Source organism: Mandrillus leucophaeus, unplaced genomic scaffold (genome assembly GCF_000951045.1).
Source record: "Mandrillus leucophaeus isolate KB7577 unplaced genomic scaffold, Mleu.le_1.0 Scaffold35, whole genome shotgun sequence".
In the NCBI taxonomy this organism is placed as follows: Eukaryota; Metazoa; Chordata; class Mammalia; order Primates; family Cercopithecidae; genus Mandrillus; species Mandrillus leucophaeus.
This window is the reverse complement of record NW_012103698.1, coordinates 2,169,949-2,188,946: the sequence shown is the minus strand read 5'-3', so window position 1 is coordinate 2,188,946 and position 18,998 is coordinate 2,169,949. Positions and strand designations below refer to the sequence as shown.

Sequence of the window (18,998 nt, the reverse complement as noted above, 5' to 3'; positions counted from 1 at the left end):
AGGGCGCGCTGCGGAGTGCTCGCTGCCAGATCTCCGGCTGGGCCCCCACCCCCAACTTTCTGGCGCTCTGGGCTCTTCTGGCGGGGTGGAAGAGAAGGGAGCGGGGTGTGGGCTGTGTGGTCAGCGGGGAGTGTTTGGGACTGCATTTTCCCGCCTGGATGTTCCCAGCTGTTAGCTCCCTTCTTCCCAGTACTGGGGACCCCATTCTGTCTGCCCCGCACGCGAAGGTCCGCCTCTGAAACCACACGGGCCGGGGCTGAGCACCCAAAGGCCACCCTGATACCATTTAGGTACAGAGGTTGTGAGGGTACCCAGTCACAAAAAACAAATGGGCACACTCGAGTTCTGTGCCCTCAGAGCTTCCTGAAAGCACAACCTTGGAGAGGATGGGCTGGTGCCAGGTTGCTGGTCTTTGGGAGGGGTTAGTCTTGTGTTCCCACATAGCCACTAAGGCATTTGCTGGTGACAAGAGCGTTCCATGCAGCACGGTGCTCTGCAAGTTCCCACCCCGCACCTCGGGTACTGCTGGGCATATAGGGAGTGGGAGGCTGGCCCCCATCCTGTGACTAGTCCCGAGAGGGTGAAGGGAGCAGGGAAGAGCCACAGACCAGGACAGAGGCCACCCGCTGGCATCTTCTCTTGACACAGCATTCCCTGCCATATCAGCCTCTCAGGGAAGGGAAGGGAACCGGGTTGATGAGTATTTAGAAGCCGAAAGGTGTGGACCTGATGCTCAGGGAGCCAACGACTTTGCCTAGAGTCACACACAGAAGGATGAGAAGCAGGACTGGATTTCAGTTATGCGGATACCTGACCTGCCCCTCTCTCTGCTTAAAAACATGTCAGGAGGCCAAGAGAGGTGCCGGTGTGTGTGTGTGTGTGTGTGTGTGTGTGTGTGTGTGTGTGTGTGTGCGCGCGCGCGCGCGCAAGTTCCAAAGAGTGGCCCAGGGGTCTTAGGCTCCCTGCTCAGGGCTCCAGCCCTCCCTTCTGCCTCCCACCTTCCTAGCACTCGCCCCTGCCCACATTCAGGTATTAATAGAGCGGATGACTGCCAGGAAGGCTGCCATGTGTTTGATCTGACGTGGTTTTGCAGCCATATGTTCTCCACTTCAGGGGAGCACCCCCTCCTTTCCTTCTTCAGCTCTGCTCCATTTGGTAAGGTTGGGTGCAGAGGGTGCTGGCAGAAATTCAGGGTCTGGGCTGACACCTTGGGTGGAGAGCTGGCAGCCTGTTGCACTAGTTGGGTGCAGCAGTCATTCCTAGAGCAGTGCCCGCCCCAGTAGGGTAACTCCTGTGATTTCAGCCCAGCCTACCTTCCTTTTGCTGTCTGGACTCAGAAGGAGGACATGGGGAATAGGTCCTTAGAGCCAGAGGGAAATTGGAGAGCTTGTCATGCCCCCTCCCCTTGCCCAAGTCCAGCGACCTTCCCTCCCGCACTGTCCTACCTCTGCTTCCTTGACTTTGGCTGAGAAGGAGCCCTCTCTCTGACACAGAGGCTACCTTCTAGAAGAGAATGAGAACTGTTTACAGAGACAGAGTCCCTCTCAAGGCTGACACATGTTCCTTCCCACCCCTCAGGTCTGAAGCTCATGGGAGCCCCAGTGAAGCTGACAGTGTCTCAGGGGCAGCCGGTGAAGCTCAACTGCAGTGTGGAGGGGATGGAGGAGCCTGACATCCAGTGGGTGAAGGATGGGGCTGTGGTCCAGAACTTGGACCAGTTGTACATCCCAGTCAGCGAGCAGCACTGGATCGGCTTCCTCAGGTGCAGGCCTGTGGGGGAAGGTGTGGGCTGCCAGCCAGGGGGCAGGCTATGCTCTTTCCTGGGGGATTGGGAGCTGGGGCCCTCTCCTGATGCCCAGAGGTCTGTGGTTTTTTTATTTGGCTTCCTGTGGGACCTTCCAGAAGTGGGGGCAGGCTGAACTCATCAAGTTTGCCCAGCAGAGCTGCCCCCCTTGACCCTGGGAAGCAAGCCTGGTATCCTGTTTCCACAGCCTGAAGTCAGCGGAGCGCTCTGACGCCGGCCGGTACTGGTGCCAGGTGGAGGATGGGGGCGAAACCGAGATCTCCCAGCCAGTGTGGCTCACGGTAGAAGGTGAGGAGGCAGAGCCATATGGGCATGTTGGCCTGGAGCACGTGCCGTCTGCTGGTGGCTATACCTCTGCAGCGGAGAACTCAGTAGAAGCAGGGCTGCCCCACTGCTCTGTGGGGCCTTGTTGTCCAGGCTCTAGGCCCACTCCAGACATCAGAAGACCCTACCAGTTGGAGTTGGGTATCTGACAACCAAGGGACCAACTGGGACCCACAACCTGTGGGGTGCAGTCTGTTTCCGTTGCTTGAACAACAAGCTTCAAGCACCCATCTGGGACTGGACCCTGTTCTGCCAAGTGGCCTGGCCAGCAGGGGGAGGGGAGGAAGGCTCTGCAGCTGCGGGAGCTCAGAGCTGTTCAGCCCAGGAAAACAAAGTGACTAAGAAAGTAACAAAGGGCTCTGAATGGGAGCTGGGGCCTGGCAGCAGAACTCTGCTAAAGCTCCCACCCACTCCCCTGAGTTTTATGCCCCTCCCCCAGCTCTCCACCCCCAGTCTCCTCTTACTGCAAGAAGAGCTGTCCAAATCTGCCATGCCTAAGGGGGCAGCATGAAAGATGTGTCTAAGGTGCCAGGCATGGTGGTGTGCGCCTGTAGTCCCAGCTACCCTGGAGGCTAAGGCGAGAGGATCACTTGAGCCCCCAGGAGTTCCAGGCCAGCCTGGGCAACATAGAGGGACCTCCCGACCACCAATCTCAAAAAAAAAAAAAATTCCTAAGGAGCCTGAAAAAGAAGGGCACCGCCCACCTCTCAAGCTAAACGCCTGTTCTGCTGTTGACCTAATCGTTAGGGGCCTGTGGGAACCTTCTGCGTGGAGGACTTCAGATGTAAACACACCTGTGATTTGTACACTAGGAAGCCAAGAGGTGGCAAGGCTCACTCCTCACTCCCCTTCTCTCCTAGGTGTGCCATTTTTCACAGTGGAGCCAAAAGATCTGGCAGTGCCACCCAATGCCCCTTTCCAACTGTCTTGCGAGGCTGTGGGTCCCCCTGAACCTGTTACCATTGTCTGGTGGAGAGGAACTACGAAGATCGGGGGACCCGCTCCCTCTCCATCTGTTTTAAATGTAACAGGTGAGCAGCCTCAGAAGGGGGCTTGGAGTGGAGAAGGAGCTGGGTCCTGGAGGGCACTGAAGCTGGCAGAGTTTCAGCCACTGAGCTTGCGGTTGTGAGTGTCCAGAGCAAGCCCCAGTGTCTGGGGACGTGAGCTGCACCATTACTAAGCTCATTAGTCAGGTGTGCTAGGCTGGCTGGGTGGGCTGATTAGTGGCGATCCTGCTGTGTGTGCTTAAGGAAGGTGTGGGGCCACCTTCTTTGGTTCACAGCAGTCCAGGCCATGCACAGCTGGCCCTCCGAGATGAATTGTGTGAGACCAGGGGCACCCATCCCCCGCCCCTCCCAAGGGAAGGAGCCAGAAACCAGCCCACGCAGAGCTAGGGAGGAGTATCTGGCAGACACTGAGAAGACAAGACTCTCAGGCTGCAGAGAGGGGAGAGGAGGGAGAGAGAAGGGGTAAGGGGAGGTTAGCACAAAGCCTCCTCCCCTAATGGCACTTTCTGGGAAACCTCCAGACGTTTTCCCAAACAACTGTGTCTGTCCATACGTCTGCACAGTCACACCTGCACACCTACCTGGGCCCCAAGTTTCTTGGGCAATACCCTCACATGCTTGTAAGACTTGCTTATTTGTGAAACAAAGTATACTGTTTCTGGTTGGGGCTTGAACTGGGCAAAAAAATGGGACTCTGAGCTTGGTCTCATGTGCTGGAAGGTGCCAGGGAAATGGGCGCTGAGCTGGGTTCCCCAGCAGTTTGAATCTTGAGAAGAGGTGGACTATGAGACCTCTGGAAGCAAGTGCAGGTCCCGTTCAGGAGGCGCTGAGTTGGAACAGATTAGAGAGGAGGCTGGGTTCGCTTCCTTCCAGGTGTGCGTGGTTGGGACCCTCAGGCAGGCAGCCTGATAATAAGCACTCACTGAACTCCTACTCCACACCACACTGTGCTAGGCACCACAGGGGACAGCGGGAATACAAAGGAAATAGAAGCCAAAGAACTGAGTATAATTGGGGAGACAAGACACGTGCATGAAGAGCTGAGAACTATTGCAAGGCAGAGAGTCTGCAAATAACAACCCCGAGGGGGCACAGAGCAAACAGAAGGGCTCACTCTGGTATGCGCAATAAAAGAGTGACCAGAAAAGGGAGGCAACTCGTGCTGTGTGTGGGCGATGGGATGGAGGTGGGAGGGTGGTATAACGTTTCCTAAGGGCTTATTCGTGCACTTGACACACATGACCTGATTCCCACAATTCTCCCATTTGAGAGATGAGAAAACAGCCCCTCCAGGCTCACCAGACTCCAGTGTCCCTGTTCATTTCACCGTGCCTCACTGCCCAGCCCCTTCGTTTGGCAGGAGGGCTTTAAGGACGTTCCGACCAGAGCCTGAGTATTCCCCTTTCCCAATCACGTACTGAGTAGGGGTTGCTGCTTGGGGAGCTGACTGAGGTTTTCTGGCCCCAGGGGTGACCCAGAGCACCATGTTTTCCTGTGAAGCTCACAACCTAAAAGGCCTGGCCTCTTCTCGCACAGCCACTGTTCACCTTCAAGGTAGGAGGGCTGGCAGGGAGGAAGGGTGGATGAGGCCAGGGGCATTCCCGGCGAGCTGTCCTGCAGTTAGAATTGTTCTGTGTTCCAGCTCCCCTTGTGGTCCTGCTGGGATCTAGGGAGCGAGGGGTTAATTGGCATAGCTCCCATTCCTAGTGGGAGCACCTGAGACCCTGCGTGGCTGAGATGAGAATAGAATCCTGACGTCACAGCAGATTTCCCATCACGAAGCAGAGTCCTTGGGAGGGAGGGAAGAAGGGAGGGAAGCAGCAGGAGATGGTCAAGGCCCATGCCCAGCCTTGTTTCTGCCCCTCCCTTTGAGGGGATGGGGGTGGGGAAAACAGCCTAGCACCGGATGGAGGAGACCCGAAGGGCTGGTGCACAGAGAGAGGGGGAGGGACAGGGTGTCTGCAGGAGCCAGGTTGTGGCTGCAGGGGCAGCTGCCTGTCTCTCCCTTGTATCTCCCAAGCCTGAGGTGCCGCCCCCACATACCCTCTCATCTTATTCCTCAGTCACACAGGTCCTTCATTGCAGGGAGAGGCAACCTCTCTCCACAGCCCAGGCGCTCTCCCAGGTGTGAGCAGCTGTGCCCTACTGGTTGCTTATTTGTGTACTACTGTGATCCTGGGAGTGCTGAGTAGCTATCTTTAGGTTGGGGATGCCCTGGACCCTCAGAGAGACTCAAGGCTTGACTCCCATGCCTCCTACTCCCTCCATTCGTATTCCTACTGGGCACTGATTCTGAGTCCCCGTCCACAGCACTGCCTGCAGCCCCCTTCAACGTCACCGTGACAAAGCTTTCCAGCAGCAACGCTAGTGTGGCCTGGATGCCAGGTGCTGATGGCCGAGCCCTGCTACAGTCCTGTACAGTTCAGGTAGGCTCTCCGGGCTGGGCCATGCTTGTTCTGGCTGCCTGGCCAGCACTTTGTTGACAGGGGTATCACACTCACTAGTTAGCTCTTAGGGGCTTGGTCTGCAGCTCTTTCCAGGTGCTGCTCCTTAGCAGGAAGAGCACAGGCCACTGTCTCTTATCATGGGGTGCTCTGGCAACTAAGTGACTGCAGATTGGCTCAAATTCATGCATTCTTCAGATTGAAAAGCAGATCACTAGAACAGATTTGGGGTACCTGGAAGGTTTTTCTTTCCTTCTTTTTTTTTTTTTTTTTAGACACAGGGTCTCACTGTTGGCCAGGCTGGAGTGCAATGGCGCCATCTCGGCTCACTGCAACCTCCACCTCCTGGGTTCAAGTGATTCTCCTGCCTCAGCCTCCCCAGTAGCTAGGATTACAATCGTGCACCACCATGCCCAGCTAATCTTTTTTTTTTTTTTTAGTGGAGACTAGTAGTTCACCATGTTAGCCAGGCTGATCTCAAACTCCTGACTTCATGCGATCTGCCGGCCTCAGCCTCCCAAATGCTGGTATTACAGGCGTGAACCAGCACACCCAGCCAAGTTTTTCTTACTTAGGTGAAAGCTCAAACCTTTGCTGATACTCACACTGTCATGCTCCGCCTTACCCCCCAACCCCCATTCAAGCCAAAGAGAACAAGATGACCAGAAGGGGCCCTACACCTTGGAGAGTAGAAAAACTGGGTAAGGTGATACTAAAAACACAAGGCAATGCAGGCTTGCTCATTTTCATCCGTTTACTCAAAAGCCACTTAATGAGTACCTTCCAAAACTGTTCTGGGCAGTTTCCCTGGGCAGGAGGGGCCCCTGCTTTGGGCTCCACCATTTAGAGAACCCTGCTGAGGTTGGGCTCAGTGGCTTATGCCTGTAATCCTAGCACTTTGGGAGGCGGAGGCAGGAGGATTGCTTGAGCCTGGGACTTCACGACCAAACTGGGCAACATGGCAAAACCCTTTCTCTACCAAAAATACAAAAATTATCCAGGCACAGTGGCATGCACCTGTACCCCTAACTATTCAGGAGGCTAGAGTGGGAGGATGACTTGAGCCTGAGAATTCAAGGCTGCGGTGAGCCAAGATCATGCCACTGTACTCCAGCCTGAGTGACAGGGCAAGATCCTCTCTCTAAAAAAAAAAAAAAAAAAAAAGGATCCTACTCTAGCCCTCCTTTGGCCACACCCCTTTCCCCATGCAAAGAGCCTGCAGGGCCAAGAGGATATGGCCATCCAGATGGCAAGGTCCCCCTCACTGCCACACTATACTCTAGATATTCAGGATCTCTTGCCCTGATGGTCCTGAGTCTGCTTCCGGGGTCTGTGTGGGCCTCTTCCCTGCTCCATCTTCCCAAGGATGGACCACAGTATGATATGAGCACCTCTAAGCCCGAGGGGCAGCCATTCGTGAGGGGGATGGGAATGGAGCTTGGATATGCAGTCAGCATTGTCCACGCCTGTGCACATGAGGCCCCTCATGGTGCAGACCTTGGCTTCGGGCCAACTCTTCCAGTGCCGCCTCATTCTGACTCGGGACTCCAGGGATTTAGAGAATTACACATGCAAACCTGATCTCCCAGGTTGTTTTGAAGGTTTATTGGTCAAAATATTAAGATAGAAACTATTTAATAGTTGGTTAGCTGATTTATAATGTTTAAATATTTAGACATACAGTATGTGGATCTCTTTGTCTTGCCCTGGGACCCCAAAATGTAAGATGAGGGGCTGGTTCATAGTGCCCTAGGCTCCCAGTTTTCTCTGCGCTTCAGAAACTCGAACTTTGGAGTGGCATGGAAGCAGGCACAGTAAGTGGTAAGTATACCCTAAGAGTTTCGCGCCAAGTACAAAAGGACAAGAGGAGTTTTCTGGAGTGGTTGAGAAAGGCTTTCACCAGGAAAGTGATATTTGCACTGAGCCTTACAGGATGAGTAGGCCTTTGCTAGGAAGAGCAGGCCATTCCAAGTGAAAGGAACAGCATTTGCAAAGGCATGAAGGTGTGGAACCTGGTGTATTATTGGGGTGGGGGTGGATGGGAGGGTGTGGGTTGCAAGTGTTTGCTGATAGAGGAAGCATTCATTCAAGCACTCGTAACTATATCCACTCCATCTTCCATCTTGCACAGGCTCTCCCCTACATCATTCCTTTTCTGCTTTTCTGTAGGTGACACAGGCCCCAGGAGGCTGGGAAGTCCTGGCTGTTGTGGTCCCTGTGCCTCCCTTTACCTGTCTGCTCCGGGACCTGGTTCCTGCCACCAACTACAGCCTCAGGGTGCGCTGTGCCAATGCCTTGGGGCCCTCTCCCTATGCTGACTGGGTGCCCTTTCAGACCAAGGGTCTAGGTAAGGGATGCATAGAGCAGAGGGGGTGGGCAGGGCTGGAGCCGGGAAGGGGGCCGTGTTGGCTCGAGTTCTGAATGGTGCTGGTGGAGATGGAGATTCAGGCATCATTTGGCAGACATTTACTGCATATCACTACATACCACCTTGTAAATAGTTACTGTGGGTGGAACAGATAAGCAAACCAGAAAAGATCAGATAATATGGTTGATGAAGAGTGCCCCCGGATGGTTAAGGAACCCCCCCGCAAAAAGGTCTGATTCGGGTCTGAAGGATAAAGAAGAAGTCATGTAAATATCTGGGGGAAAATCACTGCCGGAAGAAGGCACAGCAAGTGCAAAGACCCTATGACACGAACTTGCTTAGAGTTCTCTGGCAATTGCAGGGAGGCTGGCATAGCTGTGAGAGGGGAGTGGCGAGGGATGAGGCAGAGAGGCAGTAACCATGGTGATGAAGAGCAACACTGCCGAGCTGGGGTGCTGCCTGTCCTGCCCATTGCTTACCCTGCCCCCAGCACAGTGGGTGAGAGCAATCAGAGCTGGGAGGTGAACCCTTCCCCAGTCGTGCCTCTCAGAGCTGTTTAGTTCTTGGGAGTTGGTTCCAAAGGTCTGCATGGGATTATGATGACGGGAAGGGCAGGGGTCTGAGCAATCTTCTCTCTTTGGCTACAGCCCCAGCCAGCGCTCCCCAAAACCTCCACGCTATCCGCACAGATTCAGGCCTCATCTTGGAGTGGGAAGAAGTGATCCCTGAGGGCCCTTTGGAAGGCCCCCTGGGACCCTATAAACTGTCCTGGGTTCAAGACAATGGAACCCAGGTAAGAGAGACAGAACCCTTCCCTCTCTTCACTCTCCTGGAGTATCAGCCCTCCGGGTTCTAAGGCCTTTAAGAATTTCAAAATGGTTGTCTTTGGTGGGCCTGGGTCTCCCACTCTCCCAGGGAATCCTCTCCTCCTCACCACCTCTGCAAACTCCACTTCTCAAAGGATTATGTCTCCTGTTAGGATTGCATCCTGTGTGCACTTTGTAAATAAAGCAGGAAGCACATTCCTGCTTGAGCTGGGGGAGGGCACAGATAAGGCTTTGTCCCCAGCTCAGTTTGCTCCCATCCCCCACCTGTGCGTTCCGGGACTGAGCCTTGTTTGTGTTCTGGAGAGGCCCCTGCAGCCCGGAGCAGGAATGTGATTACTCCCAGACGGTTGTGTTCCCACAGCCCCTGAACCCACAGTGCCCCTATACTCCCATGTTCCCAGCTGGACCTTTTTCTGCCCTCAGGCCCCAGCTGGAGGCCTTCTCGTCAGGCTCACTATGGGGTGGGGGCTTTTCCTGGCTGCAGGATGAACTGACAGTGGAGGGGACCAGGGCCAATTTGACAGGCTGGGATCCCCAAAAGGACTTGATCGTACGTGTGTGCGTCTCCAATGCAGTTGGCTGTGGACCCTGGAGTCAGCCACTGGTGGTCTCTTCTCATGACCATGCAGGTGAGGCTTGTAGAGGGAGAGGGGCAGAGGCTCAGGGGATCAAGGTTTTCAAGGGCAACCTAGACTGGTGGGAGGAGCCTAGTAGCATCTCCCCTCCTAGCAGGCCCACAGACCAAGTGAAGAAGTTGAGGCCAGGGCTGGTATTTAAACTGTATCTTGACTGGGCATGGTGGCTCATTCCTGTAATCCCAGCATTTTGGGAGGTCGAAGGATCGCTTGAGGCCAGCAGGTTGAGACCAACTCTGGCAACATAGCAAGACTCTGTCTCTACAAAAAAAAAAAAAAAACACAAAACGATTAGCCTGGTGTGGTGGCATATGCCTGTAGGCCCAGCCACTCCAGAGACTGAGGCAGAAGGATTGCTTGAACCCAGGTGTTCGAGGCTGCAGTGAGCTATGATTGCACTACTGCACTCCAGCCTGTGCAACAGAGTGAGCCTGTTGTCTGTAAACAAATAGGGCCGGGCGCGGTGGCTCACGCCTGTAATCCCAGCACTTTGGAAGTCCGAGGCGGGTGGATCATGAGGTCAGGAGATCGAGACCATCCTGGCTAACACGGTGAAACCCCATCTCTACCAAAAATGCAAAATAATTAGCCGGCATGGTGGTGGGCGCCTGTAGTCCCAGCTACTTGGGAGGCTGAGGCAGGAGAATGGCGTGAACCCGGGAGGCGGAGCTTGCAGTGAGCTGAGATTGCATTACTGCACTCCAGCCTGGGTGACAGAGCAAGACTCTGTCTCCAAAAAAAAAAAAAAACAAATAAGGCCGGGAGTGGTGGTTCACACCTGTAATCCCACAACTTTGGGAGGCTGAGGTGGGAGGATTGCTTGAGTCCAGGAGTTCGAGATCACCCTGGGCAGCAAAGTGAGACTTTATCTCTACCAAAAAACTTTAAAAATTAGCCAGGTGTGATGTTGCACACCTGTGGTCCCAGCTAGCAGAGAGGCTGAGGTGGGAGGATTGCTTGAGTCCAGGAGTTCGAGATCACCCTGGGCAGCAAAGTGAGACTTTATCTCTACCAAAAAACTTTAAAAATTAGCCAGGTGTGATGTTGCACACCTGTAGTCCCAGCTACTTGGGAGGCTGAAGTGGAAGGATTGCTTGAGCCTGGAGGCTGAGGCTGCAGTGAGCTGTAACTGTGCCCCTGCACTCTGACCTGGGCAACAGAACAAGACTGTCTCAAATAAACTATATCTCATTCTCCTCTCTGTGCCCCAGAACTGGCATAGAAATCCATGGTCACACTCTAGGTCACAACAGCCAGGGCCTGTCTCTGACCAGGTGGGAAGGACTCTTGGGCCTTCCTCTGGAGCCCCTTTCCCTCAGGACCCTTTATTGACCTAGAGGAGCCCCTTGACCCAGCTGGATGGCCATCCTGGGAAAGTTCTGAAGGGATCCCATGGTGTCCTCCTAGCTCATGCCACTGCACCTCCCTCCCACAGGCCAGCAGGGCCCTCCTCACAGCCGCACATCCTGGGTACCTGTGGTCCTTGGTGTGCTAACGGCCCTGGTTACGGCTGCTGCCCTGGCCCTCATCCTGCTTCGAAAGAGACGGAAAGAGACGCGGTTTGGGTAAGGGGATGGGGATGTGGAGGGAGAGGCAGGTGGTGATGGTGATGAAAGACCTTGGAGCTGATCCCAAATCCTGGGTTTTCCTTTAGGCAAGCCTTTGACAGTGTCATGGCCCGGGGAGAGCCAGCCGTTCACTTCCGGGCAGCCCGGTCCTTCAATCGAGAAAGGCCCGAGCGCATCGAGGCCACATGTGAGTGGTGGGCGATCGTGGGACGGACAAATGGGTTGTTGTGTGCCCCTATCTGCATTATTTTACCAAATTATTAATTCGACTGATATGTGTGAACATCAGTGAGCCCCAGGCACACAGACCTGCCTGTGTGAAGTTTACCACCCCAGCCGTGGGAGACCTAAGCTCATCTCTATGCTCTGAGGGCAGAGTCTGGGGTATAAAAAGCAGGCTGGGTTTTGGCTCAGGAATCAGAGATCCCTCTTTCCCACAAACCCAAGTGGACAGCTTGGGTATCAGCGATGAACTAAAGGAAAAACTGGAGGATGTGCTCATCCCAGAGCAGCAGTTCACCCTGGGCCGGATGTTGGGCAAAGGTATGTGGGGCTGTGCAGGGATGGGCATGGCTGGTTTGCTGTAGCTGGAGGTGTTCGGTCACCCCTGTCACTTTGAGGGTGTGGGTTTAGGTTGGCTCCTGTAAACAAGATATGCTTGTAGACTCCTGAGTGTGGGATGTTTGGGGGGAATGGTGGCTGGGGAGGGCTGAGGAGCTGCTCCCAGCATGCTCTTGCTTTGGCTACTGGCAAGGGTGCCTTCTCCAGTGGCCCCAGAGTCTGCTGATTGTGTCCCCATGGAGGGTCACTTGGGAGGGAAGATGGCAGGGAGCAGAGAGCCAAGGAGACTCCCTCACTTGGACTGGTTCCTAGGAGAGTTTGGTTCAGTGCGGGAGGCCCAGCTGAAGCAGGAGGATGGCTCCTTTGTGAAAGTGGCTGTGAAGATGCTGAAAGGTGAGTGGGGGATAGTTGTGGCCTGAGGGCATCATTTGGAAGGGTAAGAGGGGCGACTGACCCTGAAGCAGGCTCTGCTTTGCCCCTAGATTTTCCAAGAAGAGCTGGGCAACACTAACCGGGATGCTGTCTTTACAGCACGAATAATTCACAAGCATAAACCCAAACACACTTATTTATGCCCAGCCATTGCTCTGTGCCATCGGCAGTGACTGTCCTCTGAGTCCTCTCTTGGGTGATTACAGCTGTGGTTGGTTGACCTGCTGGGCTCCCAAACCAAAAGGAAGGGAAGGCATTAGCAAGTAGAGAAGTTGCTGAATAGCCACTCCTTGGGGGTTTCTTCTGCTCATGGCTGGGCTGTTTCCTGGGCTCGCTGGGAAGCCTAGGACATCTGAAGGACAAGACCTAGGAGGCCTGGGTCAAAGCTAGGGACACATCTTGTTTTATTCCCTCCTTCCCCATCCCTTTCTCCTAGCTGACATCATTGCCTCAAGCGACATTGAAGAGTTCCTCAGGGAAGCAGCTTGCATGAAGGAGTTTGACCATCCACACGTGGCCAAACTTGTTGGTGAGCCCCTTTTTGGGGGAGGCAGACAGAGAATAGGGCTAAAAATATGCTCTACCAACATGAGAGGGCAGCCTGTAGGAGAGACGTTTGGACTCATCTGGTAAGTAAATAGATGGCAAAATAGCAAGGAGGGTCCTGGCAGAAATCTGAGGTGAGGAGTGCCAAAGGTCCGCACATGAAGACTGTGTGGCCGGGTGCGGTGGCTCATGCCTATAACCCCAGCACTTTGGGAGGCTGAGGTGGAAAAATTGCTTGAGGCCAGGGGTTTGAGACTAGCCTGGGCAGTATAGCAACAACCCACCTCTATTAAAACAAAAAAAAAATACACACACGTACAAAAATTAGCTAGGTGTGGTGGTATGCACCTTTGTCCATCTACCTGGGAGGCTGAGGTGGGAGGATCATTTGAGCCCAGAACATTGAGGCTGCAGTGAGCTGTGATTGCGCCACTGCACTCCAGCATAGATGACAGAGCAAGATACTGTTTCAGAAAATACAAAAACTGCTTGTGTGGACAGAGAAGGAAAGGAAGGGGACAGAAGATGCTCCAGGGATATGGGAGCAGCCAGAGTCCCTCCTGGGTAGTCCCCAGACCAGTGTGGAGCCTATGAAAAAATAAACAGCAGATCCAGAGCTAGAGATGGGACCCAGCAGGCGGGGACTTATGCAGACACCTGAACTGCCCCTTGACCCTTCTATGCTCAGCTCCTGACTCTCCCTTGTCCCAGGGGTGAGCCTCCGGAGCAGGGCTAAAGGCCGTCTCCCCATCCCCATGGTCATCTTGCCTTTCATGAAGCATGGGGACCTGCACGCCTTCCTGCTCGCCTCCCGGATTGGGGAGAACCCCTTTGTGAGTACCTGGTGTGGGGATGGCCAGGAGGAAACGGGTGGGAACACAGGGCCTGGAAAGGCATAGAGACCCTGGCAGAGAGGGGCTTGCTGGGTAGGACTGATGGAGCTGGGTGGGAGTAGGAGGGGTCTGAGTTTGAATCCCTTTAATCTAGCAGGCTTTCTTTTCTCTCACAAAACCCTGCTGAGAAATACAGGCTGGGCAAGGACCCTTTCTAGGGGGAGGGACTTGTGGAGCCCCAGGGTGGGGAGTCTTGGCTTCCAGGCTTCCTCTTAGGCTAGCCGAAGCTTCCTTGTCTTGGGAAGGCCCTCCATCCCTTTCCTTCCTTCCAGTGATTCTGGGGACAGCCTTCAGGCTTTCTGGCCAGGGACCCCCATCCATCCTGCCCCAGCTGGGTGGGCACGTTAAGCCTGAGCTTGGCCTGTCTGTCCACTAGAACCTACCCCTCCAGACCCTGATCCGGTTCATGGTGGACATTGCCTGCGGCATGGAGTACCTGAGCTCTCGGAACTTCATCCACCGAGACCTGGCCGCTCGGAATTGCATGTACGAATTCTGGAGGACTCGAGGGTGGGAGACAGCAGCAGGTGCAAGAGGAGCTAGCTAATGGTCGGCTCCTGCCTGGGACAGTATCTGCTATGCATGGGGGTAGCTTGGGAGCAAAGATGTCTTGGCTCTTGTAGGGCTGTGAGCATGGCAGAAGGCTCACTCCCTCCCTCAACGCTCCTTGTAGGCTGGCAGAGGACATGACAGTGTGTGTGGCTGACTTCGGACTCTCCCGGAAGATCTACAGTGGGGACTACTATCGTCAAGGCTGTGCCTCCAAATTGCCTGTCAAGTGGCTGGCCCTGGAGAGCCTGGCTGACAACCTGTATACTGTGCACAGTGACGTGGTGAGCAGGGTGGCCCGTGAAGCTTGGTGGGGACTAGTGTGAGAACAGACCTTTGGGATCCTTAAGGGCCTAGCCAAGTCTGCTTTCTGGGGTTTGGTTGCCTGATGATGAGGCCCTGAGCTCCAGGCTGTGCTTGTCCCAGAGCCATGGCTCTCTGTCTGACTCAGGACACCTAGTGACAGCTTCTCCCCCAACCTCGATTCTGTCCCAGTGGGCGTTCGGGGTGACCATGTGGGAGATCATGACACGTGGGCAGACGCCATACGCTGGCATCGAAAACGCTGAGATTTACAACTACCTCATTGGCGGGAACCGCCTGAAACAGCCTCCGGAGTGTATGGAGGACGTGTGAGTATCCCGGGAAGGGGGCTCTGGAAGGAAAGGGGAATCTGGAGTTTTGGCTGGTAGCTGCCACCATAGCTGCTGGCCCAGTGGGAACTAAGAGCCTCAACTGGACCTTTGTTTTTTTATAGAAACATCCTTGTAGTTGGAAGACTGCACTCCACCTCATACTCACTGTTCATCTACCACCTCCTTGTTTTCTTTCTTTCCCCCTTCCCATCCCAGATTTCTTGCTTTAGCCTTTGTCTATCAGTCTCTTTTCTCCAGTTTGTAGGGAGAACCAGGAACCCCAAGAGCAGAACAGAAGGCACAGTGCTGAGTAACAGTGTGGGAGGTTTCCCTGCCATCTTCCCACCCATAATTCCTTTTTTTTTTTTAAATTTTTATTTATTTTATTTTATTTGTTCTACCCCAGTGAATACAACCTTTGTCCTGGAGACCCCAGCTAGTCTAAGAAAACTTCCTAGGCTGAGCTCTCTTGGGAATCTAAGATGAAGAACTGAGGTCCTGGGAATAAGGGAACTGCCTCCTCTTCTTTCTGCAAGCCCAAAGCCCTCGGGACCGGGCAGGCAATGATACCACCTACTTTGCTGGAGTGATAACAAACCCCTGTGACAAGATAATGGGAAGTGTCACTGACTTTAGCTGGGCATTTAGGCATTCTTTCAGGTAATCTTCCTCTGACCTTATGAGGAAAAGACTATTATTTATCCCCACTTTGTAGATGAGAAAATAGGATTAGAGAGATTAAGTAACATGGCCGACGTCACGGAGCTATTAAGTGAATGAGTTGGAATCTGAACCTAGATCCCTGTGGTTTTAGAGTATGTACTCTTAACTCTTTATGACAGCAACTGTGATTTGTCTGTTCTAGTCTTACACTCCCACTCTATCTTTTTTTTTTTTTTTGGAGTGCAGTGGCACGATCTTGGCTCACTGCAAGCTCCGCCTCCCGGGTTCACGCCATTCTCCTGCTCAGCCTCCTGAGTAGCTGGGACTACAGGCGCCCGCCACCTCGCCCGGCTAGTTTTTTGTATTTTTAGTAGAGACGGGGTTTCACCGTGTTAGCCAGGATGGTCTCGATCTCCTGACCTCGTGATCCGCCCGCCTCGGCCTCCCATAGTGCTGGGATTACAGGCGTGAGCCACCGCGCCCGGCCCTTACACTCCCACTCCATCCAAGCCAAGGGCTCCCTAGGCCTTCAGACAACATTTTGTGAGTATTTTTCGTTTTGTTTTTGAGACAGGGTCTCGCTCTGTCACCCAGGCTGGAGTGCAGTGGCATAATCTCTGCTTACTGTAGCCTCAACCTCCTGGGCTCAAGTGATCCTCCCTCCCCAGCCTTCCAAGTAGCTGGGACTACAGGCATGTGCCACCAAACCTGGCTAATTTTTGTATTTTTGTAGAGACAGGGCTCTGCCATATTTGTCAAGCTGGTCTTGAGCTCCTGGGCTCAAGGGATCCACCTGCCTTGGCCTCCCCAAATGCTGGGATTACAGGTGTGAGCCACCAAACCCAGCCCAGAGGAACTTTCATGAGCCCCAGTGGGAGTGGGAGCCACTGTGACCAGAGAAAGAATCTGCTCCATTTCTTGCTCTGGGATTGGACTTCCAGAGGGCCGAGGTCATGGACAGGCACAGGAAGGCTCAGCCTCATGGTGGGATCCTTCCCTTTGACAGTGGGTTTGAAGTGCCCTGAGCCCAGGCTGTGGGTGACTGACTCATCTGCACCTCAGAGGGAAATCTTGAGTACACAAGCCAGGCCCTGGCCCTCCTGTTCATTCAGCAGAACTCAGGGTGTGGCAAGGGGCAGGAAGCTCACGTCTCCCTGTGGCTGCAGCCTGCCTCAGTTCTAATCTGGAGCTGTAGAAGCTCTGATGGGCAGTGGTGACCAGACCCCAGTGCAGCCTCCTCCCCAGCTGGAGCTGGTGCTGTCATGCTGTCAATGGAGAGTGGGCGGGCACTGGCCTCACCCAGGCAGCCTGGTGGACAGGCGCCAGTTGGCTCCTAGCACAGCCTTGAGAATGTGTTCCAGTCTGGCCATGTACCCAAGGCCCCAGACCATTCCCATTCCCATGACCTGCTCAGTGTCTGGCATGATTACTGCCATTAATGGGGGCCCCTGCTGGGTGTGCTGGTGTGTGAGGCAGTACTTGGGGCTCTTGTCGTGGGCATAGGCAAGAGAGTCAGGCATTTGCTTTCACTGGACTTGGTCTCAGTCTCTTCCCATTAGCTTTTCTGGTCCACCTCGGCCTGAGGCATTCCTTGGGCACCCTGAGTGATAGGCTTCAGGGAATTTATAAGGTTCCTGAAGTTGTATGTAAAAAAGCCTTCCTGGCCTGCATGGTGGTTCACGCCTGTAATCCCAGCACTTTGGGAGGCCAAGGCGGGTGGATCACCTGAGGTCGGGAGTTCGAGACCAGCCTGACCAACATAGAGAAACTCTACCTCTATTAAAAATACAAAATTAGCTGGGCCTGGTAGCATGTGTCTGTAATGCCAGCTACTCTGGAAGCTGGGGCAGAAGAATTGCTTGAACCCGGGAGGCAGAGGTTCCGTTGAGCTGAGATCACGCCATTGCACTCCAGCCTGGGCAACAAGAGCAAAACTCCATCTCGAACAAAACAAAACAAAACAAACATTCCCATTGAGAAGAGAGCTGGAAGCTTTTTCCAGATACTCAGAGGTTGTATATGAACAGTGAGGACTTTTTTTTTTTTTTTTTTGAGACGGAGTTTTGCTCTTGTCGCCCAGGCTGGAGTGCAATGGCGCGATCTTGGCTCACTACAGCCTCTACCTCCTGGGTCCAAGCGATTATCATGCCTCAGCCTCCAGAGTAGCTGGGATTACAGGCATGTGCCACCCTGCCCGGCTAATTTTGTATTTTTAGTAGAGATGGGATTTCTTCATGTTGGTCATGCTGGTCTTGAACTTCTGACCTCAGGTGATCCACCCACCTCGGCCTCCCAAAGTGCTGGGATTACAGGTGTGCACCACCACGCTCAGCCAATTTTTGTACTTTTTAGTAGAGATAGGATTTCACCATGTTCGCCAGGCTGGTCTGGAACTCCTGACCTGAAGTGATCCGCCCACCTCGGCCTCCCAAAGTGCTGGGATTACAGGCATGAGCCACCACGCCTGGCGGATTTTTACTTTTTTTTTAATAAGAGAAAGGGTCTCACTCTGACAGCCAGGCTGGAGTGCAGTAGTGCAATCACAGCTCACTGTAGCCTCAAACCCCTGGGTTCAAGAGATCTTCTGCCCAGCCTCCATAGTAGCTGGGATTACAGGTACTTACCACCATACCTTGCTTATTAATCATTATTTTTTTAATAGAGACATGGTCTTGCTGTGTTGCCCAGACTGGTCTTGAACTCCTGGGGTCAAGGGATCCTTCAGTCTCAGCCTCCTCAGTAGCTGGGACTACAGGTGCATACCACTGTGTCCGGCTGTACAGTGAGGATTTACTGAGTAGGTACTGCCCACTCAGCATAGGAGGGACTTTGGAGCCAACCCCCCTAGCTTCAAATCACAGCTCTGTCACTTTCCACATGTGTGACTTTAGTCACGGTTCTTAACCTCTTTGTGCATGTTTCCACATTTGTAAATGTGGAAATGATCTCTATCTGATCATTGCTTTCATAGGGTTGTTGTGAGAATTAAATAATAAGCCAGGATGTGCCTGTAATCCCAGCTACTCAGGAAGCTGTAGTGGGAGGATGACTTGAGGCCAGGAGTTTGAGACCAGCCTGAACAACACAGCAAGACTCCATCTCTACAAATATTTATTTATTTATTTATTTAATTTGTTTGTTTATTTTGAGATGGAATTTCACTCTTGTTGCCCAGGCTGGAGTACAATGGCGTGATCTCGGCTCACTGCAACCTCTGCGTCCCGGGTTCAAGCGATTCTCCTGCTCAGCCTCCTGAGTAGCTGGGATTACAGGCGTGTGCCACCATGCTGGGCTAATTTTTTTTGCATTTTTAGTAGAGACGGGGTTTCTCCATGTTGGTCAGGCTGGGTTCGAACTCCTGACCTCAGGTGATCTACCCACCTTGGCCTCCCAAAGTGTTGAGATTACAGGCGTGAGCCACTGCACCTGGCCACAGTGTATTTTTTAAATGGCCCAGTGTGGCCGGGCACGGTGGCTCACGCCTATAATCCCAGCACTTTGGGAGGCCGAGGCAGGCGGATCACAAGGTCAGGAGTTCCAGACCAGCCTGGCCAATATGGTGAAACCCCGTCTCTACTAAAAATACAAAAATTAGCCAGGTGTGGTGGCGGGCACCTGTAGTCCCAGCTACTCGGGAGTCTGAGGCAGGAGAATCAGTTGAACCCCGGAGGCAGAGGTTTCAGTGAGCCGAGATCATAACACTGCACTCCAACCTGGGCAACAGAGCGAGACTCCCTCTCAA

The 18,998-nt window shown here is 53.7% G+C and overlaps 1 protein-coding gene across 1 annotated transcript in view; it reads left to right on the top strand.

The window, feature by feature from the left end:
* The first annotated feature begins 1,565 nt into the window (after positions 1 to 1,565).
* Positions 1,566 to 18,998, top strand: part of TYRO3 (TYRO3 protein tyrosine kinase) — a 20,406-nt gene continuing 2,973 nt past the window's right edge. The window contains exons 1-17 of the mRNA XM_011989269.1: positions 1,566 to 1,762; positions 1,992 to 2,092; positions 2,989 to 3,159; positions 4,603 to 4,689; positions 5,446 to 5,561; positions 7,749 to 7,926; positions 8,595 to 8,740; positions 9,259 to 9,412; positions 10,845 to 10,974; positions 11,064 to 11,164; positions 11,425 to 11,520; positions 11,851 to 11,931; positions 12,407 to 12,499; positions 13,228 to 13,349; positions 13,786 to 13,895; positions 14,083 to 14,242; positions 14,454 to 14,590. Of these exons, the coding sequence (XP_011844659.1) occupies positions 1,590 to 1,762; positions 1,992 to 2,092; positions 2,989 to 3,159; positions 4,603 to 4,689; positions 5,446 to 5,561; positions 7,749 to 7,926; positions 8,595 to 8,740; positions 9,259 to 9,412; positions 10,845 to 10,974; positions 11,064 to 11,164; positions 11,425 to 11,520; positions 11,851 to 11,931; positions 12,407 to 12,499; positions 13,228 to 13,349; positions 13,786 to 13,895; positions 14,083 to 14,242; positions 14,454 to 14,590 (2,156 nt within the window). The 5' untranslated portion in view covers positions 1,566 to 1,589. The remainder of the gene's footprint in view (positions 1,763 to 1,991; positions 2,093 to 2,988; positions 3,160 to 4,602; positions 4,690 to 5,445; positions 5,562 to 7,748; positions 7,927 to 8,594; positions 8,741 to 9,258; positions 9,413 to 10,844; positions 10,975 to 11,063; positions 11,165 to 11,424; positions 11,521 to 11,850; positions 11,932 to 12,406; positions 12,500 to 13,227; positions 13,350 to 13,785; positions 13,896 to 14,082; positions 14,243 to 14,453; positions 14,591 to 18,998) is intronic.